This window comes from Balaenoptera acutorostrata, chromosome 19 (genome assembly GCF_949987535.1).
Source record: "Balaenoptera acutorostrata chromosome 19, mBalAcu1.1, whole genome shotgun sequence".
Taxonomy (NCBI): Eukaryota; Metazoa; Chordata; class Mammalia; order Artiodactyla; family Balaenopteridae; genus Balaenoptera; species Balaenoptera acutorostrata.
Genome location: NC_080082.1, coordinates 47,768,301 through 47,795,740, shown reverse-complemented (window position 1 = coordinate 47,795,740; position 27,440 = coordinate 47,768,301). Strand labels below are relative to the sequence as shown.

Sequence of the window (27,440 nt, the reverse complement as noted above, 5' to 3'; positions counted from 1 at the left end):
GCTTCTGCGTGCTGGGTAAGCACCTGGAGGGGCTGCTGTTTGCTCAGACCAGTGGCCTTTTCCGGGATGGTCAGAGAGGACTTCTGATGTGGAGTCCCCTCTACAGCACCTTCACCAAATGTCGGTCCCTCTTACGTTCGAATACCTCCAGTGATAGGGAAATCCTATTCCTTCTTTTTTTTAACATCTTTATTGGAGTATAATTGCTTTACATGGTGTGTTAGTTTCTGCTTTATAACAAAGTGAATCAGCTATACATATACACATATCCCCTTATCCCCTCCCTCTTGCATCTCCCTCCCTCCCACCCTCCCTATCCCACCCCTCTAGGTGGTCACAAAGCACCGAGCTGATCTCCCTGTGCTATGCAGCTGCTTCCCACTAGCTATCCATTTTACATTTGGTCGTGTATATAAGGACACGGGGAGGGGGAAGGGTAAGTTGGGACAAAGTGAGAGAGTGGCATGGACTTATATATACTGAATCAGACTATTTTATTCCTTTAAAATTTTTTTTCTTGATTCACGTATGATTTACATAGAGTGAAATGCACATCTGTTCAGTGTTCAGTTTGAAGTGTTTGACAAACTGGTCGCCCCAGAAAGTTCCCTCTTGCCCCTTTCCAGGAGGGCTCCACCCCCCGAGTTCTATCTCTGCAGATTAATTTTCCCTGTTGTGGAATTTCATAGGAATGGAATCATACAGGGTGTGTCTGAGCAGGGTCTCGTTGGTAGGAAGTGCATACTCTACAGAATGGCATGAGAGAAAGGTCACAGCCCCCGAATGTTTCTGTCCCTGGAGACATTGCTGCTCACCCCCTCACCCCCACTCCCCTGGCCAGGAGCCCCAAACCCTGACTTCACTCTTTGTCTGGGGGGAGAAGCTCTGTTCTGCTCTGCCCACCTAAGAGGCAGGTCCCAAGGGCCTTTCCTGTTGGTGATTGTCAAATCAGCCTTTATTTACCATCTGGGCCCCCTTTGTCAAGGGTGGTGAGGGTTGGCGCATGGAACCTCAGCCGGGCCTATGAACCGTACTGGATGTGAACCCTGGGCAGTAACGGAATCTTTCTGTTCCTCTATTTTTTCCTCTGTAAAATGGGTATGATAATGGCGTACCCGACTCATGAGGCTCTAGTGAGGATTAATTGACTTAATCTATACAAGCGAAGCCCCAGGAGCAGCTTCCTGGTGCTCTCCCTGCAACAGCACAGGGTGAAGGTGCCTGGGACACTTGGGGCTGCCCTGGCCACACCCAGAGTGGGAGGGAGGGAGGGAGGAAGAGGGCTGCGTCCAGGCCTCTTGAGCCCCACCGGGTGGCAGCACTAACTCTCCTCTCCCCTTCTCCACACCCTAGCTGGGCCTGTTCAGCGGCATCTGCATCATTGTGGGCACCATCATCGGCTCTGGGATCTTCATTTCCCCCAAGTCTGTGCTCAGCAACATGGAAGCCGTGGGACCCTGTCTCATCATATGGGCGGCTTGTGGGATTCTTGCGACACTGGGTAACAAAGATGCCCCGCCCTGGCGAGCACCTTCTGTTGAGTGTGGGGCTGCTATTGGAGCTCTGTCTGTGCCTGGTCTTGCTGCTGCCTGGATCCCTTTCAATGCTTGTGCACAGATAGGTGTAAATCGGGCTTCACAGAATGTCCAATGGCCAGAGTGCAGGATGAGAGGCACCGTGATGGGCTCCGGGAGCATGTCCTCCACAGGGGAGAGGGGTTCCCTCGACCAGGGCAATGCCTCACGAGGGGCCCGGGGCCCCCTTCCTCTCTGTATTCCAGGCGCTCTGTGCTTTGCGGAGCTTGGCACGATGATCACCAAGTCAGGGGGCGAGTACCCTTACCTGATGGAAGCCTTTGGCCCCATTCCTGCCTTTCTCTTTTCCTGGACCAGCCTGTTCGTCATAAAGCCCTCGTCCTTTGCCATCATCTGTCTCAGCTTCTCTGAGTATGTTTCTGCGCCCTTCTACTCAGGCTGCAACCCTCCTCAAGTTGTCATTAAACTCCTGGCTGCCGCTGCCATCTGTGAGTACATGTGTGAAACACTGGGCAGGGGTCAGAAGAGACCTGGCACAGATGGTGTGGGGAGACTCGGCTCCTGCACAGCCAGAAAGAGGCCGAGTGGGCCTGGAGGCGCCGGTGAGGAGCAGGGCCAGGTCTAGTCTTGGGCCCGAGCCTGATGCCCTTTGCCGTCCAATCCCTGCTCTGCGGGGCCATCGGAGCTGTGAGGGACGGCTGGCAGCAGGCTGTCCCACAGGGCAGCCGGGCTGGATTTCAAAGGTGCATTTGATGGATGTGGCGGTGGAGAGGGGAGGCTGGAGGGGTGGGCCTGGGAGTGGAAAGGAGACTCTTTCCAGGGCCTTAAGAAAGGAGGGAGCTGTTGAGCCCACAGACACAGAATGTCGCCCACCTCTGACTTCCGCAGTGCTCATCACCACGGTGAACGCGCTGAGCGTGCGGCTGGGGAGCTACGTCCAGAACGTGTTCACAGCGGCCAAGATGGTGATCGTGGTCGTCATCATCATCAGCGGACTCGTCCTCCTGGCCCAAGGTGACCTTTGGCTGGAGGGGAGTGTGATGCCACACAGCACAGACCATCTGGAAGTCTTGCTCCTAAGCGTATCTTTAAGGCAGGAATTCAACAGAAACAATCTTTAGTTTCCCAGTTTTTCAGAGTGTGTTTAATAACCTGAGGTCATTAGTCATCCCCTGCCTTCAACAGGCAGATGATGCAAAGTCCCAGTCTGGTCAGCTGACACCCACTTTTCACTGTCTGGCTTAATTACAGGAAATACAAGGAATTTTGAAAATTCTTTTGAGGGCACGAAACTGTCTTTGGGAGCCATCGGTCTGGCGTTTTATAATGGACTCTGGGCGTATGATGGATGGTAAGATGGCGCACGTCTGGCTGTGGGTTTCTTTAGGCTATTTTACCGAAACCGTGTGGAAGGCAATGACTTCTCCTTTTGGGGGTTTGGTGGGAGCCTGACATTTACCTTCGCATCCCCCTTTTGTTAAGCACCCCACCCTCACGCTTCTGTTCTCCTAGGACCCCAGAGACACTGAGGCACCTGCCCCTCTCCCATTCACTCACGTGCCACCAGCCCTTGACACGGTGGCCCGTGAGCCCACAGTGGTGGGACCCTGTGCCAGAGGCTTCACCAGACACACACAGGCTCAGCTGGGTTGGAGGCAGTGAGGGCTGCCAGGCACTGCACAAGGCAAATATTCAGCAGCACTTCTATTTCCACCGTGCAAACACTAGGTTTAGTCGATGAGATTCTGTTTATGTCCAGTGGCCATCCGGGACACTGGTCTTTCCCTCATGCAAAGCATCCGCAGGCTTCATTCCCTTTTCAGACAAAGAATCTTCCATTTTTTTCAAAGCACCCTGGGGACTCATTACTCCCAATAATTGTTGAAAATTCACACGATTCCCATGGAGGGCAAAGACCTACCAGCTGAAAGATGTGCAGATCTTAGTAGTCCCACCACCACCAGGGCTCTCTCCGAAAGAAATTGCCCCGAAATTCCTACAAGGGGAATTTTCTCTATGATGGAGTAGCTTAAATGAGACCTACATTTATTATTTTGTGTTTCATGATCTTAGCAAAGAAAAGTCAAAGTTATGTTATTAACGTTACTTTTTTTTCCCCTTTAGGAATCAACTCAACTATATTACAGAAGAACTTAGAAACCCTTTCAGGTAAGAAAGCTGAGTCAGGGCCGGAGACAGTGGACAGGTGGGGGTATTTCTCTCCCCCAACCATAAAGTGGAGCTGCTCCCCCGTCATCACCCACCACCCCCTTCCACGCAGCGGATGGTTTCCTCATTTACACTCGTTAGAGCTTGGTTTTGTTTGGGGTAGTAGAATGGTTGCTAAGAGGAAGGAAGAACTCTAGCTTATTTTGCTTTATAACCAATTCAATTTTACTGCCCTGGAGTCTGAGAGAGGGAGAGTTCTTTCTCATTTGAAAATGTCATACGTCCCCACTGGGGCTCTGCTGTCCCACAAGCCCCCTGCTTCTGGGTGGGCCTCAGGAAGGGCAGCTGTGACCCCAGCCCACCCCAGGGAGCAGGTGGAGGGCTGGCCGGGGCGGGTGGAAGAAAGGACTAGACGAAGACAACAATCTTGTGAGTCTCTAACAGGATGCTCTGGTCTGACTGGGTCCCTGGGTCCCTGCCCCTCCCAGAAACCTGCCCCTGGCCATCATCATCGGGATCCCGCTGGTGACAGGGTGCTACATCCTCATGAACGTGTCCTACTTCACTGTGATGACAGCCACCGAGCTCCTGCAGTCCCAGGCTGTGGCCGTGGTGAGTGCCCAGGGTCTCTGCGGGAGGGTGCCTGGTCTGTGGGAAGGGGACAGGCAAGGGATAAGTGCTCAAGTTGAAAGGCCCTCACCGCGGGGGAGGGAAATAATCGTCTAGGAGACCAGACACGGAGAGGGTGAGCAGGTTAGGGCAGTACCAGAGACCCAGCTGAGGTTCCGGGCTGCCAGCAGGTGGCAGGTCCTGCTTTCCCAGCACACCCCGCCTGCCCGGGGAAGGCTCAGAGTGTAGCTGCAGCAGGGCTGGACTTCACCAGGGTTGGGGCTTTGACAGGCAAGTGCAGGGGAGAGAAAGCGCAAAGGAGTCATTAAAAGAGGGAGTTATAATAATGGATTGTGGAATTCAAGCTGGGGGAGGAGGGAAGAGGACAGAGGGATGGGTGTGAGGGCCAGGTGGAAGGGTGGGTGGGGTCCACGTGCTGGAGGAGGCCTGCGGAGCTGGAGCGGGACAGGAAATGAAACTAAAAACAGGCAATGAGGTGACAAGGATGGGGAGCGTGGAGAGATGCCGCTTGGTGACGGGCCACTGACCGGAGAATAGGCGGCTCAGGTGGGAGGGAGACCAGGTCATTCCGAGGGAGAGAGAGGCAGGGGCGTAAGAGGTTGCAGCAACACTGCGAATATGCCAAGGAGCGGTGGAGAAGAGATTTCCATCACCATCCGCAGAGGAGGTCGTTTCCTCCCGACGGGCGCTCCACTTGTTCCTCCCGGAGGTGTCCGGGAGCCCAGCTCAGCGGGGCCGCTGGGAGGGCACAGCAGCTTGCGGGGCCGGTGGCTCCTGAGGGCGCGCACGGTCTCAGGACGCACCCACTTCTCTCGCAGACGTTTGGCGACCGTGTCCTCTACCCCGCCTCGTGGGTCGTTCCACTCTTCGTGGCGTTTTCAACCATCGGCGCCGCTAACGGGACGTGCTTTACGGCGGGCAGGTAGGGCCAGGCCCCCACCCCGGGGCGGAGCGCGCACAGTGCGGTGCCAGGCCTGAGTTGGGCTGATGGAGCCGAAAGCGTGCGCGGACCGGCGCGTGGCGCGGGCCCGCGGGCCCCGAGCGAGGGAGCGAGCGAGCGGGGGGCAGTGCCGCCCGCCCCAGCGCAAGGCGGGGCTTCGCGACCCGGGTGAGCGAGGTTGACCCGTGGGACTTTTCACCGAATGAGCTTTCTTGAACATCTTCTCAGGTTAATAGATAACACAGTCTAGATCAGGGATTGGTAAACTTAAAGGGCAGATAGTGAAGGTTTTAGGCTTGCAGCCCGTGTAAACCTGTCATGTTCTGTCTTTGCAGTAGAAAGGCCAACAGCTGTGGCTACGGCCCGCTAAAACTTTATTTGCATAAACAGGCAGTTTTCCAGCCCCTGGCGAGCCTCTGGACCCTATCCGGTGTAGAGACGGTTGCTTTGGAATCCCCTTTACGATGGAGCATAGTTTCACATCACCTCCACTCACGGGCTAGTTGGGGGTGGTTTTTACAAACACTGCGACAGGGGACATTCGTGAACACGCCTTTGCCCAGCTGTCCAGCGTTCTGAGTGGATAGAGTTCTGAGAGTGAAATTGCCAAACGTTAAGCACGTATACGCTTTAAAAAAAAGAGCAATACATGCCACAAAATCATTCCTTAGTGCTAGTACTTTCAGTTCTTCAAAAGTGTTTTGTCTATTCTAGATTCTTTGCACTTCTATCTGAAATTTAGAGTCAGCTTATCGATTTCTACAAAAGAGCCTTCAGGGATTTTGAGTAGAACTTCACCTAATGTATAGATCAATTCGGAGAGGACCGCCATTTCAAAGTATTGATTCTTCCAATCTACGGGCATGGACTCTCTCCCCGTTTATTTAGGTCTCCTTTAATTTTTTTCAAAAAAAATTGTTTTGAGTAGCAGCTTTCGGTATACAGTATACAAATTCTTGCACATATTTTGTCGGATTTACTCTGAAATATTTCATATTTCTTCATGCTATTGTAAATGGTATTTTCAAAAATGTAAACATTTTCAGTTTCTGATGGTTTGTTGCAGGTATATAGAAACACATTTTAAACAGCTCTACTGAGGAATAAATACCATAAAACTCACTTTGTAATTCGACAATTCAGTGATTTTAGTAAATTTACAAAGCTGTGCAAACATCATCACAATCCAATTCTAGAACATTTTCATCACTCCAGAAAGTTCCCTCATGCCTAGTATAGTTAATCCCCTTCCCACCTCCAGCCCTAGGCAACTACTGATCTGCTTCTGTTTCTATGACTTTGCTTTTTCTAGACACTTCATGTAAATGGAATAATACAGTATGACATTTGCATCTGGCTTCTTTCACTTAGCATATTATTTTTGAGGTTCCTCTATGTCCTAGCAGGTATCAGTTCATTCATTTTAATTGCTGAATAGTACTCTATTTTATAGATGTATATTTCATTTACCCATTCACCAGCTGATGGACATTTGGATTGTTTCCAGTTTGGGCTGTTGTGGGTAATGCTGCTGTGAGCGTTCATGTACGTATATGTCTTTTTTTTTTAAATGTTTAAGTGTGCTTTTATGGACATATACTCTTTTCACACAAATTCGATCATGCATTGCATTTTCATCTGCGATTTGCATCTTCTTTGAATTAGCGATATATCATGAACATCCTTCCAGGTCCTCACATGTAGATCTTTTGCCTAGCAGATTCAAAAAAAATTGTTTAACATCAGTAATATCCAGGGAGACTGAGGAAAAAGATGCTCTCATCCACTGTTTATAGGGGATAAAAGCTTACACTTTGAAGGGAGAGAATGATGTACTCTCTGTTCTGAGGGAAAAAGGAAGATCCATTACAGGGCATCTTCTCTAGTAGCAGCGGATTCTATCACTAACACCAAGTCCTCTCTCGTGAAAGAGTTGAATTCCGGTGAGTCCCTGGTTCCCTCTCATTTGTCTGCTCATTGCAGAAGGACCCATAACTTATGTTAGAGATCTCTGAAAAGGCTTTTCTAGCACAAATCCATGCCCGAAAACCCGGGTACCTTCACAGTGGAGCTACCCCAAGTGCCATGCGTGGCGACATATAAGTATCTTCTGCTTGGGGATATTTTCTCAGTAACAGAACACTTTTAATGCTATAGAAACAAAGTTGCCTTGAGTGCAGACCTGGAGGACGCTCTTTCTTTGCGAGTTCTATGGCCTATCCGCAGAAGGAAGTTAGTCTGGATGAAGCTCCAGGGTGTCTCTGGGAACTCTGAGGGATGGCATTCCTACTCGTATCTCATTTGGCTCTGCCGCTAGTGATGGAGTGTCTCCTGCAGAGGCGGGGAGTGGCTGTGGCTCACCGCAGGGACAAGGGCACTGGCAGCAGAAGTTCTGGGAAGTGCTCCGTGGCGTGAGCCCTCCCGGAGTCCGCCATTAGCCCCACCAAAGAGCTGTCCATATATGTCTTTGTGTGGACATAAATGTTTTCATTTCTCTGGGGTAGATTCCTAGGAATAGAATTGCTGGGTCATATAGTAACTTTGTGATTAACTTTTTTTTTAAATTTATTTTTAACATCTTTATTGGAGTATAATTGCTTTACAATGGTGTGTTAGTTTCTGCTTTATAACAAAGTGAATCAGTTATACATATACATATGTCCCCATATCTCCTCCCTCTTGCATCTCCCTCCCTGCCACCCTCCCTATCCCACCCCTCTAGGTGGTCACAAACCACTGAGCTGATCTCCCTATGCTATGCGGCTGCTTCCCACTAGCTATCTATTTTACGTTTGGTAGTGTATATATGTCCATGCCACTCTCTCACTTTGTCCCAGCTTACCCTTCCCCCTCCCCATATCCTCAAGTCCATTCTCTAGTAGGTCAGTGTCTTTATTCCCATCTTACCCCTAGGTCCTTCATGACCTTTTTTTTTTTTTTTTCTTAGATTCCATATATATGTGTTAGCATACGGTATTTGTTTTTCTCTTTCTGACTTACTTCACTCTGTATGACAGACTCTAGGTCCATCCACCTCACTACAAATATCTCAATTTCATTTCTTTTTATGGCTGAGTAATATTCCATTGTATATATGTGCCACATCTTCTTTTTTTAAAAAATTTATTTATTATTTATTTATTATTTATTTTTGGCTGTGTTGGGTCTTCGTTTCTGTGCAAGGGCTTTCCCCAGTTGCGGCAAGCAGGGGCCACTCTTCATCGCGATGCACGGGCCTCTCACTATCGCGGCCTCCCTTGTTGCGGGGCACAGGCTCCAGACGCGCAGGCTCAGTAATTGTGGCTCACGGGCCCAGCTGCTCTGCGGCATGTGGGATCTTCCCAGACCAGGGCTCGAACCCGTGTCCCCTGCATTGGCAGGCAGATTCTCAACCACTGCGCCACCAGGGAAGCCTGCCACATCTTCTTTTTTTTTTTTTTTTAATTATTAGCACCTTTAATTATTATTTATTTATTTATTTATTTTTGGCTGTGTTGGGTCTTCGTTTCTGTGCGAGGGCTTTCTCTAGTTGCGGCAAGAGGGGGCCACTCTTCATCGCGGTGCGCGGGCCTCTCACTATCGCTGCCACATCTTCTTTATCCATTCATCTGATGATGGACACTTAGGTTGCTTCCATGTCCTGGCTATTGTAAATAGAGCTGCAATGAACATTTTGGTACATGACTCTTTTTGAATTATGGTTTTCTCAGGGTATATATGCCCAGTAGTGGGATTGCTGGGTCGTATGGTAGTTCTATTTTTAGTTTTTTAAGGAACCTCCATACTGTTCTCCATAGTGGCTGTATCAATTTACATTCCCACCAGCAGTGCAAGAGTGTTCCCTTTTCTCCACACCCCCTCCAGCATTTATTGTTTCTAGATTTTTTGATGATGGTCATTCTGACCGGTTGTGATTAACTTTTAAAGAAACTGCTTAACTGTTTTCTAAGTGGTTGCTCCATTTTAATTTCTGTAAACAATGCATGAGAGTTCCAGTTTCTCCACATTCTCACCAACACTTGTATTTGTCTTTTGCTTAAAGTCATTCCACTGGGTGTTAGTATGTCACTGTGGTTTTTTTTTTTAAATTAATTTATTTTTGGCTGTGTTGGGTCTTTGTTGCTGCGCGCGGGCTTTTCTCTAGTTGCGGTGAGTGGGGGGGCTACTCTTCGTTGCAGTGCGCGGGCTTCTCATTGCGGTGGCTTCTCTTGTTGCGGAGCACGGGCTCTAGAGTGCAGGCTCAGTAGTTGTGGCTCATGGGCTTAGTTGCTCCGTGGCATGTGGGATCTTCCTGGACCAGGGCTTGAACCCATGTCCTCTGCATTGGCAGGCAGATTCTTAACCACTGCGCCACCAGGGAACCCCTGTCATTGTGGTTTTAATTTGCATTTCCCTAATGACTAATGATACTGAGCATCTTTTTGTGTGCTTATTAGCTATTCATATATCTTCTGGTGAAACAGCTATTCAAATCTTTTGTCCATTTTAAAAATTGGGCTTCCTTTTATCTTCTTATTGAGTTGTACATGTTCATCATATATTCTAGATACAAATCCTTTGTCAGGTATCTGATTTGCACGTATTTTCTCCCAGTCTGTGCCTTGTATTCTCATTTTCTTAGTGGTATTTTTGAACACCAAAGCTTTTAACTTTGACAAAGAGCAGTTTATCAGGTTTTTGGGTTTTTTTTCATGTGTCATGCTTTCGTTGTCATATCTAAGAACCTTTGCCCAACACAAGGTTACAAAGATTTTCTTTTCTGTTTTATCTTAGATGTTTATTAGGTTTAGCTCTTACATTTAGGTATATGATCCATTTTGAGTTAATTTTGTATAGTTATGTACCTGTGCAGCTTGGGGGTTGGCCAGGGACTTGTGCTATATTGAATTATGTTGGATGTCATTTTTATGAGGTCAAATCTAAGATTTTTGCTTACTGGTTTTTGAGTTTTCTATCTCACATAGACAGACCTTCCTCTCTCCTTTCAAGAATGCCCACCTATGTTTTCTTCTAGCATTTTACTTTAGCTCTTTGATCAATCTGGAAAGCATCTTGACATGAGGCATAAAACTCACTTTTTTCCCCAAACATTTACCTATTGTCCACCCTTTCTCCGACTGGTTTGAAATCCAGCATTATCATTCCAATGTACTTGATTCACTTTGTTTCACTGTTAGTTTCCTGTGCTATTATCATACTTATTACATGTTTCACAGCTTCAGTAATGTAAAATCTGGTAGGACTGGTGCTCCCACATCAGACTTCTCCTTGCCTGTTTAGCATTCCAGATGCACTTACAGTAATTTTGTCCAGTTCCGGAAGTCGTGCTTGCATCTTCAGTGCATGGAATTTATATATTGATTTGTGGAGAACTGATGGAATTTAAAGAGTGAATTCACAGCATCATCTTGAGTCTAAGTCTCCCCTCCATCTAGCAATCCCTTTCCTCCCAGTTTCACTGAATTGTTCTGGGAATTAATACTATGTTTATATCTTTTCAAAGTTCAAAAAGTAGTTTTTAATAATGAGTCTTTTTGGGCTGTGTATTCCTGACTTCTAATGTTATTGTATTGTACTCAGAGAGTGTGATCTTTACAATATTACTTCTTCAGAAGTTTTAAGACTTCCCTTGTGGCTTACCACCATTTTTATAAGTGTTCCCATGGTCTTGAAAATAATATGTATTCTACTAACTTCTAGGTTTTATTGTTATCATTAAGCTTGTACCTTGACTGTTCAAATCTTATGCTCTCACAGTGGATTTGTCAAGCTTTGCCTCCTATGTTTCATGGGCTCCTGTTTTTTTAAAATTTATTGAGGTATAGTTGATTTACAATATTATATGTCCCACGGGTAAAAGTCCCAGGTGTACAACATAGTAATTCACAATATTTAAAGATTATACTCCATTTATAGTTATTATAAAATATTGGCTATATTCCCTGTGCTGTACAGTAAGTATATCCTTGTAGCTTATTTTATACATCGTAGTCTGTACCTCTTAAACCCCTCCCCACTTTCCTCTCCCCACTGGTAACCACTAATTTGTTCTCTATATTTGTGAGTCTGTTTCTTTATTGTTAAATTCACTAGTTTGTTTTATTTTTTAGATTCCACATATAAGTGACAATGTACAGTATTTGTCTTTCTCTGTATGACTTATTTCACTAAGCATAATACCTACTCTCCAGCTATATCCACATTGTTGCAAATAGAAAATTTTCATTCTTTTTTATGGCTGAGTAGTATTCCATTGTGTATATATGTGTGTGAGTGTGTGTAAGTGTGCGTGTGTGTACATATCATACCTTCTTTATCTGTTCATCTGTTTATGGACACTTAGGTAGCTTCCATAGCTTGGCTATTGTAAATAATGCTGCTATGAACATTGGAGTGCATGTATCTTTTTGAATTAAGTGCTTTTGTTTTCTTCAGATATATACCCAGGAGTGGAATTGCTGGGTCATATGATAATTCTATTTTTAGTTTTTAAAAAATAATTAATTAATTAATTTGGTTGCACCAGGTCTTAGTTGCAGCACATGGGCTCCTTAGTTGCAGCCAGTGGGCTCCTTAGTTGCAGCTCATGGGCTCCTTAGTTACGACTTGCTGGCTCCTTAGTTGTGGCATGTGAACTCTTAGTTGTAGCATGCATGTGGGATCTAGTTCCCTGACCAGGGATCAAACCCAGGCCCCCTACTGGGAGCACAGAGTCTTAACCACTGCACCACCAGGGAAGTCCCTCTATTTTTAGTTTTTTGAGGAACCTTCATACTGTTTTCCACAGTGGCTGCACCAGCTTACATTCCCATCAACAATGTACAAGGGCTCCCTTTTCTCCACATCCTTGCCAACATTTGTTGTGGTCTTTTTGATGATAGCCATTCTGACAGGTGTGAGGTGATAGATATCTCATTGTGGTTTTGATTTGCATTTCTCTGATGATTAGTGATGTTGAACATCTTTTCATGTCTGTTGGCCATCTGTATGTCTTCTTTATAAAAATATCTATTCAGTTCTTCTGACCATTTTTTAATCGGATTGTTTGTTTTTATGATGTTGAGTTGTATGAGCTATTTATATATTTTGGATATTAACCCCTTATTGATGGTATCATTTGCAAATATATTCTCCCATTCAGTGGGTTGTCTTTTTGTTTTGTCAGTGGTTTCATTGCTGTGCAAAAGCTTTTAAATTTAGTTCCCATTTGTTTATTTTTGCTTTTGTTTCCTTTTCCTTAGGGGACAGATCCAAAAAGATTTTGCTACAATTTATGTCAAAGAGTGTTCTGCCTATGTTTTCTTCTAGGAGTTTTGTGGTTTCTGGTCTTACATTTAGGTATTTAACCCATTTTGAGTCTATTTTTGTATATGGTATGAGAAAATGTTCCAATTTCATTCTTTTACATGTAGCTGTCCAGTTTTCTCAGCACCACTTATTGAAGAGACTATCTTTCCTCCATTGTATATTCTTGCCTCCTATGTTGTAGATTAGTTAACCATAAGCATGTGGATTTATTTCTGGGCTCTCTATTCTGTTCCATTGATCTGTTTTTTTTTTTTGCCAGTTCCATACTGTTTTGTTAACTGTAGCTTTGTAGTATAGTCTAAAGCCAGGGAGTGTGGTATCTCCAGCTCTGTTCTTCTTTCTCAAGATCGTTTTGGCTATTTGGGGTCTTTTGTGTTTCCATACAAATTTAAAAATTATTTGTTCTAGTTCTGTGAAAAATGCCATTGGTATTTTGATAGGGATTGCATTGAATCTGTAGATTGCCTTGGGTAGTATGGTCATTTTAACAATATTAATTATTCCAATCCATGAACATGGTGTATGTTTCCATCTGTTAGTGTTGTATTCAATTTCTTTCATCTATGTCTTATAGTTTTCTGAGTATAGGTCTTTTATCTCCTTAGGTAAGTTTATTTCTAGGTGTGTTATTCTTTTTTTTTAAATGCAGTTGTAAATGCCGTTGTTTCCTTAATTTCTCTTTCTGATAGTTTGTTGTTAGTGTATAGAAATGCAACAGATTTCTGTATATTGACTTTGTATCTTGTAACTTTACCAAATTCACTGATGAACTCTAGTAGTTTTAATTTTTATTTTGTAGTGTTTAGGATTTTCTATGTATAGTATCATGTTGTCTGCAGACAGTCACTGTTTTACTTCTTCCTTTCCAATTTGGATTCCCTTTCTTTCATTCTCTTTCTTTCTTTCTGTCTGACTGCTGTCGCTCAGACTTCCAATACTATGTTGAATAAAAGTGGCAAGAGTGGGCATCCTTGTCTTGTTCCTGATCTTAGAGGAAATGTTTTCAGCTTTTCACCATTGAGTATGATGTTAGCTGTGGGCTTATCATATATGGCCTTTATTATGTTGAGGTGTGTTTTCTCTCTACTCACTTTCTGGAGAGTTTTTGTCATAAGTGGTTGTTGAATTTTGTCAAAAGCTTTTTCTGCATCTATTGAGATAATAATATGGTTTTTATTCTTCAATTTGTTAATGTGATGTATCACACTGATTGATTTACAGATACTGAACCATCCTTGCATCCCTGGGATAAATCCCACTTGATCATGGTATATGATCTTTCTAAAGTGTTGCTGAATTCAGTTTGCTTATATTTTGAGGATTTTTGCATCTATGTTCATCAGTGATATTGGCCTGTAATTTTCTTTTTTTGTGATATCTTTGTCTGGTTTTGGTATCAGGGTGATGCTAGCCTCATAGAATGAGTTCAGAAGCATTCCTCTGTATTTTTTGGAATTGTTTGAGAATGATAGGTGTTAGCTCTTCTCTAAATGTTTGGTTGAATTCACTTGTGAAGGCACCTGGTCCTGGACTTTTCTAAATTACTGATTCAATTTCATTACTGGTAACTGGTCTGTTCATATTTTCTATTTCTTCCTGATTCAGTCTTGGGAGATTGTACAGTTCTAGGAATTTGTCAGTTTGTACTTGGTTGTCCATTTTATTGGCATATACTTGTTCATAGTAATCTCTTATGATCCTTTGTATTTCTGTGGTGTCGCTTATAACTTTTCCTTTTTCAATTATGATGATATTGATTTGGGCCCTCTTTTTTTCTTGATGAATCTGGCTAAAGGTTTATTGAGTTTATCTTTTTAAAGAAACGGCTCTTAGTTTCACTGATCTTTTCCTTTTTTTAAATTAATTAATTAATTTATTTTTGGCTGCATTGGGTCTTCGTTGCTGTGCATGGGCTTTCTCTAGTTGCGGCAAGTGGGGGCTACTCTTCGTTGAGGTGCACATGCTTCTCATTGCAGTGGCTCCTCTTGTTGCAGAGCATGGTCTCTAGGCGCGCGGGCTTCAGTAGCTGTGGCACGCAGGCTCAGTAGTTGTGGCTTGTGGGCTCTAGAGCGCAGGCTAAGTAGTTGTGGCACACAGGCTTAGTTGCTTCACAGCATGTGGGATCTTCCTGGACCAGGGCTTGAACCTGTGTCCCCTGCATTGGCAGGCAGATTCTTAACCACTGCACCACCAGGGAAGTCCCTCATTGATCTTTTCTATTTTTCTTTTTTAATCTCTATTTCATTTATTTCTGCTCTGATATTTATGATTTCTTTCCTTCTACTAACTTTGGGTTTTGTTTGTTCTTTTTCTCGTCCTTTTAGGTGTAAAATTAAGTTGTCTGAGAGTCTTCTCATTTCCTGAGGTAGGCAGTATAAACTTGCCTCTTAGAACTGCTTTTGCTGCATCCCATAGATTTTGGATCATTGTGTTTTCATTTTCGTTTGTCTCAAGGTATTTTTTGATTTCCTCTTTGATTTCTTTAGTGATCCATTGATTGTTTAGTAGCATATTGTTTAGCCTCCACGTATTTGTGTTTTTTGCAGTTTTTCTCTTGTAGTTAATTCATCTCATAGCATTATGGTCAGAAAAGATGCTCACTATGATTTCAATTTTCTTAAATTTACCAAGGCTTGTTTTGTGGCCTAGCATGTGATCGTTCCTGGAGAATACTGCATATGCACTTGAAAAGAATGTGTATTGTGCTGTTTTGGGATGGAATGTTCTATATATATTGTCCATCTGGTCTAATGTGTCATTTAAGGGCAGTGTTTCCTTATTGATTTTCTGTCTGGATGATCCATCCATTGATGTAAGTGGGGTGTTTAAGTCCCCTACTATTATTGTGTTACTGTCATTTTCTCCTTTTATGTATGTTAATATTTGCTTTATATATCTAGGTGCTCCTATGTTGAGTGCACATTTTTTTACACTTGTTATATCTTCTTGGATTGATCCCTTGTTTGTTATGTAATGTCCTTGTCTCTTGTAATAGTCTTTATTTTAAAGTCTATTTTGTCTGATATAAGTATTGCTACGCAGCTTTTGTTTTGATTTCCATTTGCATGGAATACCTTCTTCCATCCACTTACTTTCAATCTGTATCTTTAGGTCTGAAGAAGTGAGTCTCTTGTAGGCAGCATATATATGGGTCTTGTTTTTGTATCCATTCAGCCATTCTATGTCTTTTGATTCGAGCATTTAGTCCATTTACATTTAAAGCAATTATTGATATGTATGTTCTTATTGCCATTTTGTTATTCGTTTTGGGGTTGTTTTTGTAGGCCTTTATGTTCCTTCTTTTGTTCTCATCTCTTGTGATTAGATGACTATCTTTTTTTTTTAATTTAGATGACTATCTTTAGTGTTATGTTTTAATTCCTTTTTCTTTTTTATGTGTGTATCTAGTATAGATTTTTGGTTTGTATTTATGTGAAGTTTATATATAGCAAACTGTATATATATATATGATTGTTTTAAGTTGCTGATCTCTTAATTTCAAATGCATTTAACAACCCTGCATTTGTACATTCCTCCCCTTACGATTACTGTTTTTGACAACATGTTTTACATCTAATTGTTTTGTGTATTCTTTAACTGCTTATTGTGGATATAGATGGTTTTACTACTTTTGTCTTTTAACCTTCCTACTAGCTTTGTACGTGGTTGATTTTCTACCTTTACTGTATATTTGCAAGGGCTTCTGTTTTTTATATCTTCTGACTGTTCTCTTTTTCAGTAGGAACGCTCCCTCTTTTGCCTTAAATTCTGATACTGATATTGCTGAATCAGCTGTCTTTCAGGCTGCTACTTTTGGTAACATGTCCCATCCCTTTTACTGTCTACTTCTCAGTGTCATGGGCTGTGGCTTGTGTCTCTTTCAACAAACCCAACCTGAGAGTCTCCAGCTGGGCAAGTGGAATCTGATCACACTGGATGTGATTACTGCTAGATTAATTTCTAATGTATTCCTTTGTGTTTTCTTGGCTTAAAAAAATCTTACCCTGATTTATTAACCATCAAATGTCCTTTATTCCTTTTTTTTCTTCTGCTGATGTGGATGGAAGTTATATTTCTATTCTTTTAGCAATTACCTTTAAAATTTAACATGAATACCTAGTAGAGCCTATCAGTATCTCAGTTCTCTTCCCTCTCTTGCAAGGGCTCTCCCTTTCATATCATCTAGTGTATCAGCTACACCTTGTTTATAATCCCAACCAACCCTCCAAAAAAAAATCCATCATGACAGAAATAAAAAATCCAATACTTACATACATACCAAATGTGCTTTACTGCTATTTCCTTAATGTTGCTTCTTCAATCAATTCCTTCTCAGTTCAGTGTCCTCTTTTGTTGTAGACTTTTTAATAGTTTCCAACAAGGACTGAAGAACTGTAAATGTCTCACAGTTATTATCTACAAATGTATTTTGCCAGTAGTCTTGAATGATAGTTTAGCTGTGTAGTATTCTAATCTGAAAGTCAAATCAGTTTTCCCTCATCACTTTGAAAGTGCTGTTTCTCATGCGATGGCTGTTGTTCTGATTGTCCTAATTTTGTAGCTATCTTTTAAATTCAGTAGCTTAAATTTTTTCCCCTTCCACTCTAATGTTTATATCTGGGCATGTTTTTATCTAGAACAGGATTCAGTTTGAAGGCTCAGTGTTTTTTGATTGTGTAAAGTCTCTCTGCTCTTCTTTGAATTTCTTACCCCATTCAATATACTTGAGATCCTTCCTAGGTTTCTTCTCTTAATTTCATGTCTACATTTTCCGCGTCTCTATGCTTCATATTCAGTCTAGCTTTTACTTTTTTCACTTGTATTTGTCTGTCGTTGATTAAATTTTTAATTAAAGTAACTTTTTGTTTCCTTAGGAATTCTGTTTAGCTCTCCTTTCCTTTTTCTTTACCATTTTAAAGATAGCCTTTCAGATTCCTAAATCATCAGAAGTTCTTGGGGGGGTAGATGGGGTGGCTCAGCCATTTGTTTGCATCTGCTGTGACTCACCCTTGATTTTCTGATTCTTTTAAAATACAGAGTTTGGATTTAGGAAGTGCAAGGCATGTCTGTGTTGGCTTCTGTCAGGTGCACGAAGCACTGAGGTCCATAGGCCCTGGACTAGTTTTTACATTTGTTTCTTGCATAAATTTCAGGACTCAGATCAGGTATCTCCTCCTTGAAAGGGGCTCCCCAACCTCCCACTCCACCCCACCCCCCACAGGTGACCCCACTGCACCAGGATGCATTCCTCTAAGATGCATTTAATCACCTCACTTACTTCTGCAAAACGCAGTCATCTCAAGAGGCTAGACTCCTACCTGAAGACACCAGGGTCATAACTCAGTCCCTTTCTCTGTGGCCTGGGTAGTGATGCTCAGGACACACTTACATGGTGATCATACAGCAGCCTTCACCCTCATCAACTGACTTCCTTATTACTGCCCTTTCAGACTTGTTTACGTTGCAGGCCGGGAAGGCCACATGCTTAAAGTGCTCTCTTATGTTAGCGTCAAGCGCCTCACTCCAGCCCCTGCCATCATCTTTTATGTAAGTATGAATTCTGCCATAAAAACACCCCCTTAGGTCAGAGGGTCCCTCAGTTTGGATGATGAAGTAAGCTTGATCACTAAGCTCAGTGATTTTCAAATGACCCAGGTTCCCCCAGCCCTCAGTTATATAAATAGGTATATAAAAAAGTTCAAAACAATTCAAATAATTTACCCAACTTCTGCTCCTTGTTCTGAATTTATCCACGAAAGACACTGTTTGAATCTTCCGAGCTTGTACCCTCTACACTTCTTACATGCACATTTGTATGTTCTGAGTCCCTGGTAACGAACTGTACAAAAACCCACTAGCTTATGAGGAAGGAGAATAAGGCATTTTACAAGGTGGCTAATGACAACAACTTCTCATTACGGTCCAATAATTCAGAAGTCATGGGACCCTTGTGATTTATAGGCGTTTGACATCTTCTGATTGGAATTTCTCAGTGAGGGACAGTTCTTGGCTGTATGCAACTGTTTTGGGCACCTCTGGACCATCCACACCCCAGCCTCAGGGCCAGATTCTTCCTCCCACCCCCAGAAGAGAGCCCCTATTCTCTGTCAACCTACTCCCTTTGAAGGTGAGAAAAAGGACCCAGAATTACAAGGCCCTTGGAATTACAAGTCCAAGACTATGCAGCTAACGCAGTCAAGACCAGACCTAGACAGCCTGGGTTTTATGATGCAGGGCCCTTTCCCCCAATGAAAACTCTCTGGAAGGAAAATTCATAATTAGGAAGCTGGTGCAATATACATACACATTTTGTTTCTCCCCCGCTTAGACGAGCTACACATTTTCCAAGTCCTTTCCATCACACCTCGAAGAGCTGTCATAGCACCAGTCTGGTTTAACCCCAAATATAATGGGATACATAGGAGTTTGCTTTCACATTAAAGTGTTTATCCACAGAAAAAAACGGCTTCTTCCATCTTTTGTGAAGTGATAAGGTTAATGTTTTCATGTACTAATGACCTAAGAATGCCTTCTTCTTTCTTCCAGGGTATCATAGCAACCATTTATATCATCCCTGGTGACATAAACTCATTAGTCAATTACTTCAGTTTTGCTGCATGGCTGTTTTATGGCTTGACCATCTTTGGACTAGTTGTGATGAGGTTTACGAGGAAAGAACTGAAAAGGCCTATCAAGGTAGGTTTAGTTCCCCAAATGTCACAAGTGGCTTTGATTTCCTGAAATGAACTAGGTAGAGGTGACTATTTTAACTTCTAGGAGCATGCTTTCGATTTTCAACCTGACTTTTCTCTTGAACATCATACTTTAGAGTGGAGTTTGCTCTTACTCATTTCATATTATAGATTATGATCCAGTCAGCCATCTCATAATTAATTTATTAAAGTTAGCAACAATACCTGTGACCTGCCTCTCTAACCAAAGTGAGATGTCCAGTTCTGATAGTTCCAGGACCTCTCATGAATACACTTTCTGGCGACTGATGGGGACTTCTGATTCTGGCCCAGACCCATTCCTATGCATGCAACCACTAACGGTCCGTGTTTGCAGTCTGTTTTGGGCTCCTTCCCACCTCCCTCCACGGCTGGTGTGGGTCCATATACCAACGAGGAAGAAGAATGTATTTTATTTTGCTTATGTTACAGGATTTTTTGGTTTGTTTTTTGCTTTTTTAAGAAGACCTGTGCTATTTATTCTTATGATAACAAGTGAAGATGTAAGAAAAAGGTAGGCAAGAAGAGGGCTTCAGTAACTAGAGCAAGAATAAAGATAATGTCTTTAGCTTCGGAATGTTGTTTCACAAATCTGGTTAACAGTCTTTCTGGCACAGTAGCTTGACTATCACCAAGTCGCTGAAGTCAGAGAAGCCATGGAGCAGCCTGCTGGAATCAGGCAGTTCCACGTCAATCAGGGCATCAAGCAGGCAAAATCATTATGGTAGCACAGATTTTTTTTTTTTTTAAAGAATTTCACTTTTTTAAAAAAAAAGATGTATGTATTTATTTATTTATTTATTTATGTCTGTGTTGGGGCTTCATTTCTGTGCGAGGGCTTTCTCTAGTTGCGGCAAGTGGGGGCCACTCTTCATCGCGGTGCGCAGGCCTCTCACTATCGCGGCTTCTCTTCTTGCGGAGCACAGGCTCCAGACGCGCAGGCTCAGTAGTTGTGGCACACGGGCTTAGTTGATCTGCAGCATGTGGGATCTTCCCAGACCAGGGGTCGAACCTGTGTCCCCTGCATTGGCAGGCAGATTCTCAACCACTGCGCCACCAGGGAAGCCCGGTAGCATAGATTTTTAATCTGCGCAAAATCTCTCAAACAGAAATAAAAAGGATTTGAGAGAAAATAACGAAGTAAGGAGACAGGAAAAAAAAAAGAGATTAACATATGTACAACTGGAGTCCTTGAAGAAGAAAATGAAAGTAACAGAATGCTTTAAATTTAATTTTTTTTTTTTATACAGCAGGTTCTTATTAGTCATCAATTTTATACACATCAGCATATACATATCAATCCCAATCGCCCAATTCATCACACCACCACCACCACCACCTCCCTGTCGCTTTCCCCCCTTTGTGTCCATACATTTGTTCTCTACATCTGTGTCTCAATTTCTGCCCTGCAAACCAGTTCATCTGTACCATTTTTCTAGGTTCCACATATATGCGTTAATATACGATATTTGTTTTTCTCTTTCTGACTTACTTCACTCTGTATGACAGTTTCTAGATCCATCCACGTCTCAACAAATGACCCAATTTCGTTCCTTTTTATGGCTGAGTAATATTCCATTGTACATATGTACCACATCTTCTGTATCCATTCATCTGTCGATGGGCATTTAGGTTGCTTCCATGACCTGGCTATTGTAAATAGTGCTGCAATGAACATTGGAGTGCATGTGTCTTTATGAATTGTGGTTTTCTCTGGGTATATGCCCAGTAGTGGGATTGCTGGATCATATGGTAATTCTATTTTTAGTTTTTTAAGGAACCTCCATACTGTTCTCCATAGTGGCTGTGTCAGTTTACATTCCCACCAACAGCTTAAAAGCTATGATTCAAGAAACATTTCCTGAAGTGGGAGGGAAGGTGGGAGGGGAGACCACAAAAGGAGGGGGGGACTTGAACCAACACGCTGAAAGGCATACAGTGTAACTGGGATATCCGAACTAGACTGGGCAACAAAGAAATATATTCTGATAAAACTATGGAGTTTCTTTTAAAAAAAATGCTTTGGGTATATCTACTTCCCCTTTCCTGTCCTCCTTCACCCCAATTTGCTTATAAAGGAAAGGAAATAATACAGGCATCAGACTTCTCATCAGCTACACTTCATGCTGTAAGACTGTGGGCAACTTATTTAAGATATTCAAGGAAAAAAAATTTAAGTCAAGTATTTTATATCCAAATTGACCTTGAAGACTAAAGTTACCAACGAAATAACTCAAAGCATATATTGTTACATGAGACCTAAGGAATCGCTAGAGAATGAGCTTTAGAAACCAAAAAGTCATTGGCATAAGGTGAATATATTTAATTAAAGAACTAAGACTAAATGATGGGAGATAAAGATAGCAAAACAGTATATAAATATTAAGCACTGACAACCTAATACAACAAAAATGGGAGAGAAATCATATGAAAGTATGCCAGTTAAGGAAAGTATGTCAGAGAAACTGCCTTTGGATATGATTTAAAATTAGATGCTGGGGGGAAAGAGAAGAAATCCTAGCTTATTTCATTACTGCTTATTATAGATAATATCTAAAAAAGAGGAGACAAAGGTATTAATACCTACTATTTATAATGGTAACTCTCAGAACAAAAACAGTGTTTATAGATAGATATATCCAACGCACATACCCACACACAAACACATCCACGAAACCATATCATAAAAGAACCTATATATAAAGACTCGAATAGGGAAACAAATGAGAATATCTTCCTGGTTGACATTTTCTCGGTAGAATGCTTATTAGGGTTTTTTGTTGTTACTGTTTTTTGCTTATTGATTTTTAACATCCCCAAACTTTATAGAATCTATGAATCTCTTAATACTCTTATTTCTAGTTGATAGTTATATGGAAAAAAATGAATATTTAAATTCCCCAAATGCAATACAATATTTTTAACATGTATGTGAGGAAAGTTTCAAATGGCATTCCAAATCCAACACAAGTCACAGTCGTATGGAGGCATATTGGAAAGTGTGAGGCATGTGTGTCTCAGATGTTGGGAAACGTTATTGCATTAAAGGTAACCATTTACTAACAATCATACTAACTGGTCACCAGCAAGTCATTTTTAAAGCAGTTTACTTCCAGGTTAACACATGTTGGATATATATATGCATTTACTGTTTTTTGTTATATCTGAAAACACTGGTTAGAAGTCTGGGGTTTCATATGATACATGGTAATTTTCCCACTTAAAGGAAGTAGGCCCCGGTAAGAGTTTTCCCACAGAATGTCACTCTTTAAGGGCAGAAAACTGACGGTAAGTCAAAGATACTTTATATAGAAATATGAAGCAATATGGAGACCAAACTTACCAGTTGTATGAATAAACCAGCTTATTCAGTTTAAATGGGTTTAAATCAGCCATTAAAAGAAAAAAAATTTTCAGGCAGGTTTACAGAGCTGTGAAAAATGCAAAGTAAAAGGATAGGCAAAGAAAAATCAAGCAAATGAAAATACATAGAAAACAGGGGTTGTGATCTTATCAGACAAGCACTCAGGCCCAAAACACAAGACAAAGACCATTTAGTAATGCTAAAGGCTAAAATTCACAGTAAAGAGATAACAGTTACGAAAACCTATTCACCACGCCACACAGTAATTACTTTTACGAAAGAAACTATAGGAAATACAAGGAGAAACAGACACACACACTAATAGGAGACTTTAAAACATCTCCCTCAGAACAAGACAGACCCAGGCCCATCACTAGTAAAAGTGACTGCAGATCTATAAAAACATAACAAGGTACATCTTCGAGATTCATTTCAAATTCTGAGTCCCCAAAATAGCAAACATAGTGCATATGGGACCGGTCTGACCACTGACAATCTTTAATACCACAAAGAAAAACCCTGATTAAAAAATCAGAAATGGGGCTTCCCTGGTGGCGCAGTGGTTGGGAATCCGCCTGCCAAGGCAGGGGACACGGGTTCGAGCCCTGGTCCGGGAAGATCCCACATGCCGCGGAGCAACTAAGCCCGTGCGCCACAACTACTGAGCCTGTGCTCTAGAGCCCATGGGCCACAACTACAGAGCCCACGTGCCACTACTACTAAGGCCCAGGCGCCTAGAGCCCGCGCTCCGCAACAAGAGAAGCCACCGCAATGAGAAGCCTGCGCACTGCAACAAAGAGCAGCCCCCGGCTCGCCGCAACCAGAGAAAAGCCCGCGTGCAGCCACGAAGACCCAACGCAGCCAAAAGCAATACATAATAAAAAATAAATACATTTATTTTTTTAAAAATCAGAAATGATACAGATCACATTCTCTGACTATAATGCAATAAAACATGAAATTAATTTTAAAAATTAAACCTTTTGGTCCAAAAGGAAATAGGAAATGAAAGTACATAAATTCCTAAAGATAACAATAATGGGGCTTCCCTGGTGGCGCAGTGGTTGAGAATCTGCCTGCTAATGCAGGGGACACGGGTTCGAGCCCTGGTCTGGGAAGATCCCACATGCCACGGAGCAGCTGGGCCCGTGAGCCACAATTGCTGAGCCTGCGCGTCTGGAGCCTGTGCCCCGCGACGGGAGGGGCCGCGATAGAGAAAGGCCCGCGCACCGCGATGAAGAGCGGTCCCCGCACCGCGATGAAGAGTGGCCCCCGCTTGCCGCAACTGGAGAAAGCCCTCGCACGAACCGAAGACCCAACACAGCCAAAAATAAATAAATAAATAAATAAAAATAAGAAAATCCTTTAAAAAAAAAAAAAAAAAAAGATAACAATAATGAAAACAAGACATATAATCTATGATCAGTACTTGAAGGAAGTGCCACTACATTACTTACATCAATTAAAACGAAAACAAATTAAATAGGCAACTCAGAGGGCACGAGAAAGAACAACAAAGAAAACCAAAAGAATATAGAAGGAATTAATAAACATAAAGAAAGCACTTAAGGTTCTTAACTGGATTATCTGATTTTTAGAATTTCACCATGAATTCAGATTCTGCTGGGGTTAGTTTTAGTAAACTATATTTTCCTAGAAAACTGTCCATTTCATCTAGGTGTTTGAATTTATTTGTATAGAGTTATACAAAATAGTTTATGATTTTTTAAAAAACTTCCTGTGTTCTGGAGATTATTTCTCCATTTTTGTTTCCTATTTGTGTGTTTATGCTTTCTCTCTCTTTTTTTTTTTTTTTAAGGTAAGCTACAGGATGTTTTATTGATTTTTCAAATTATTTTTATGGACTGTAACACTGATACCAAACCTTGCAAAGATAGCACAAAAAAAGGGGAGGAGAGAAAATCACAGACCAATCTCACTTTTGAATATTGATATAAAAATCTTAAATAAAATATTTTAACTAATAGAATCCAATTATATTAAAAACATATCATGACTAAGTCAAGTCTGTGCAAGGGTGGCTAAAGATTAGAATGAACTGGATTTAATTCATGGGGATATAAGTCATCATATTAATATACCTATGGAATAAACCCCTATAATCACCTCCCACAGTTGCCAAAAACCACCAGATAAAATTCAACATACAGGGCTTCCCTGGTGGCGCAGTGGTTGAGAGTCTGCCTGCTAATGCAGGGGACACGGGCTCGAGCCCTGGTCTGGGAAGATCCCACATGCCAAGGAGCAACTGGGCCCGTGAGCCACAACTACTGAGCCTGCGCATCTGGAGCTTGTGCTCCGCAACAAGAGAGGCCGCGATAGTGAGAGGCCCGCGCACCGCGATGAAGAGTGGCCCCCGCTTGCCGCAACTAGAGAAAGCCCTCGCACAGAAACGAAGACCCAACACAGCCATAAATAAATAAATAAATAATTAATTAATTAAAAAAAAAATAAAGGAATTCCTTAAAAAAAAAAAAATTCAACATACATGAGTGATAAAAACACAAATAGGAATTTATAACCTTCTCCCTGGCATGATGGTACACACAGACACGCCCTGCGGCAAAAAAGCAATTTTAATTGATAAGGTAACACTAGAGAGATCTCTGCCAAGGTGAAGACAAAAATGCCTTCCTTCTATTTCTGCTATCGGTTAACACTGTTCTGAACATATCAGCAAGGCAATGAAACAAGAGAAAGCAATGTGGGGCTTAAGGATTAGAAAAGACTGTCAAAAGTCTAACTTTCTCCTTTCAAAGAAAATAAAACTGTACACCTGGAAAACCCAAAAGGATCAAAGAAAAAACTACAAGAAAATATAGTGAAGTAATATGACATAAAACTAACACACTGAAATCAACAGCCTTCATTTTATAAAAATGATATCCAATTAAAAGATAATGAAAGAGGAGTACTCATCCCCAAACCAAAAAACACCGAGCCATAAACTTCACAAGAGGTTGGACATCACAGTAGAAAAGTAAAATTCTCCTGAAAGACAGAAAAGATAACTTGAACAAATGGAAATCCATCATGTTCTTGGATAGGGAAACTCAGCATCATTGATTTAGATGTTTAATGAGATCGCAATAAAAAACACCACCTAATTTTTTTTCCTGGAGTTAGACAAGTTGATTATAAAGTTCATATTGAAGAGCAAACTAGCAAAAATAGCCAGGGAAAATCTAAAAATAAGAAAAATATTAAAATATAGATTCTAAAATTGAGACACAGATGTAGAGAACAAGCCAAGGGGGGAAAGTGGTGGGGGGGGTGGGGGTGTGGAGGGTGGTGGTGGTGGTGGAATGAACTGGGAGATTGGGATTGACAATGTAGACACTAATATGTATAAAATGGATAACTAATAACCTGCTGTATAAAAAAATAAATAAAATTCAAAAATTCAAAAAAAATAAATAAAATATAGATTCTAAAATTTAAATATCATGGTGCTGATGCATGAAGAAAATATAAATTGCTTTGCAATTCAAGAATGAAGAAAACCTTTCCCATGACTCAAAATCAAGGAGTAATTTTTAAAAAAGGGGCAACCATAACCCCCCGAAAATAAAAATGAATGCATTCAAAAAAAGAGAAGAAAGTTGAAAACACATATACATAAAATATCGGGGAAAATATTTGCAATCATATCACAAAAAAGGATTAATATCCCTAATTTAAAGAGTTACTAAAATTGAGATGGGAGTTACTAACAATTGAAATGGACAAAAGATATAAATGGACACAAGAAAATAAAATGACAGTTCAATGAAAAAAATGCAACGACACTTAAACATGAAACAAATGAACCCCAGCAAACTCAATTTTGTTTCTAATAAGAGAACGCCCACCAAAATTCTAACGAGATACCATTTCTTGCCTATCAGATGGGCAGAAATCCCAAAGTTTGGCCACACCCCATGGGAGAGGCTATGGGGAAACAGCCTTCTCAAACACTGCTAGTGGAATACAAATGGTATGGCCACTACAGAGGGAAACCTGGCAATATCCAGCAATATTACATATGCATTTAACTTTAGACCCAGCCATCCTGTTTTGAGGTAGTCTATCCCTAAGTGAAGTCGACAAAAATATGAAATATACATAAGCTTACTTGTTGCATTAATTGGTAATAGCAAAAGGTTCAACACAACCCAAATGTCAATTAATGGAAGACTGGTTGCATAAGTTTTGGTACATCCGCAAAGTAGAGTGGTATGCAGCAGTAAAAAAATGGATGAGTAATTTTTTACAGTACTATGACTCTCTGGAATATATTAATGGAAAAAAGCAAGGCGCAAAACTGTGTTTTATGCATTTGCTACCTTTTATGTAAGAGGAGTGGAAGATGAACGTGTGTATGTACATTTGTGCATATACATGTGTTTATTCTGAAAGAGAAATAATGGGAAGAATAAAGCAAAATCAAGAAAAAATTTATAATATTAAAAAAATCAAATAGAAAAGGGAAAAAGCAAATCCCTAAAAACTGGAAAACAAATGGAGATAAAGAAACCTTACTCTGTAACAAGTAGATGACATAACCACACAGAGAACATAATCACTAGAACTGATATGAAAGTGCAGGACTTTGAATGCATCTCCCTTGTGGCTTATACTGTGCAGTTAAAAAGAACTGCAAAAAACTCTTAAACTTCATGCTACTACTTACAGTGGTAGTATTGGTACAGTTATTTTGAAGTTTATTACAGGCACATTGTAGGATAAAGAAAATAATTATG

At 41.6% G+C, this 27,440-nt stretch overlaps 1 protein-coding gene across 5 annotated transcripts in view; it reads left to right on the top strand.

Moving 5' to 3' along the window:
- SLC7A9 (solute carrier family 7 member 9) overlaps positions 1–27,440 on the top strand; it is a 43,852-nt gene that overhangs the window by 13,190 nt on the left and 3,222 nt on the right. For all 5 annotated transcript variants that reach the window (XM_007165063.3, XM_057533900.1, XM_057533899.1 and 2 more), the window contains 9 exons: positions 1,354–1,501; positions 1,781–2,023; positions 2,424–2,549; positions 2,787–2,886; positions 3,660–3,704; positions 4,193–4,316; positions 5,153–5,256; positions 18,033–18,129; positions 19,129–19,278. In XM_007165063.3, coding sequence (XP_007165125.1) covers positions 1,354–1,501; positions 1,781–2,023; positions 2,424–2,549; positions 2,787–2,886; positions 3,660–3,704; positions 4,193–4,316; positions 5,153–5,256; positions 18,033–18,129; positions 19,129–19,278 — 1,137 coding nt within the window. The remainder of the gene's footprint in view (positions 1–1,353; positions 1,502–1,780; positions 2,024–2,423; positions 2,550–2,786; positions 2,887–3,659; positions 3,705–4,192; positions 4,317–5,152; positions 5,257–18,032; positions 18,130–19,128; positions 19,279–27,440) is intronic.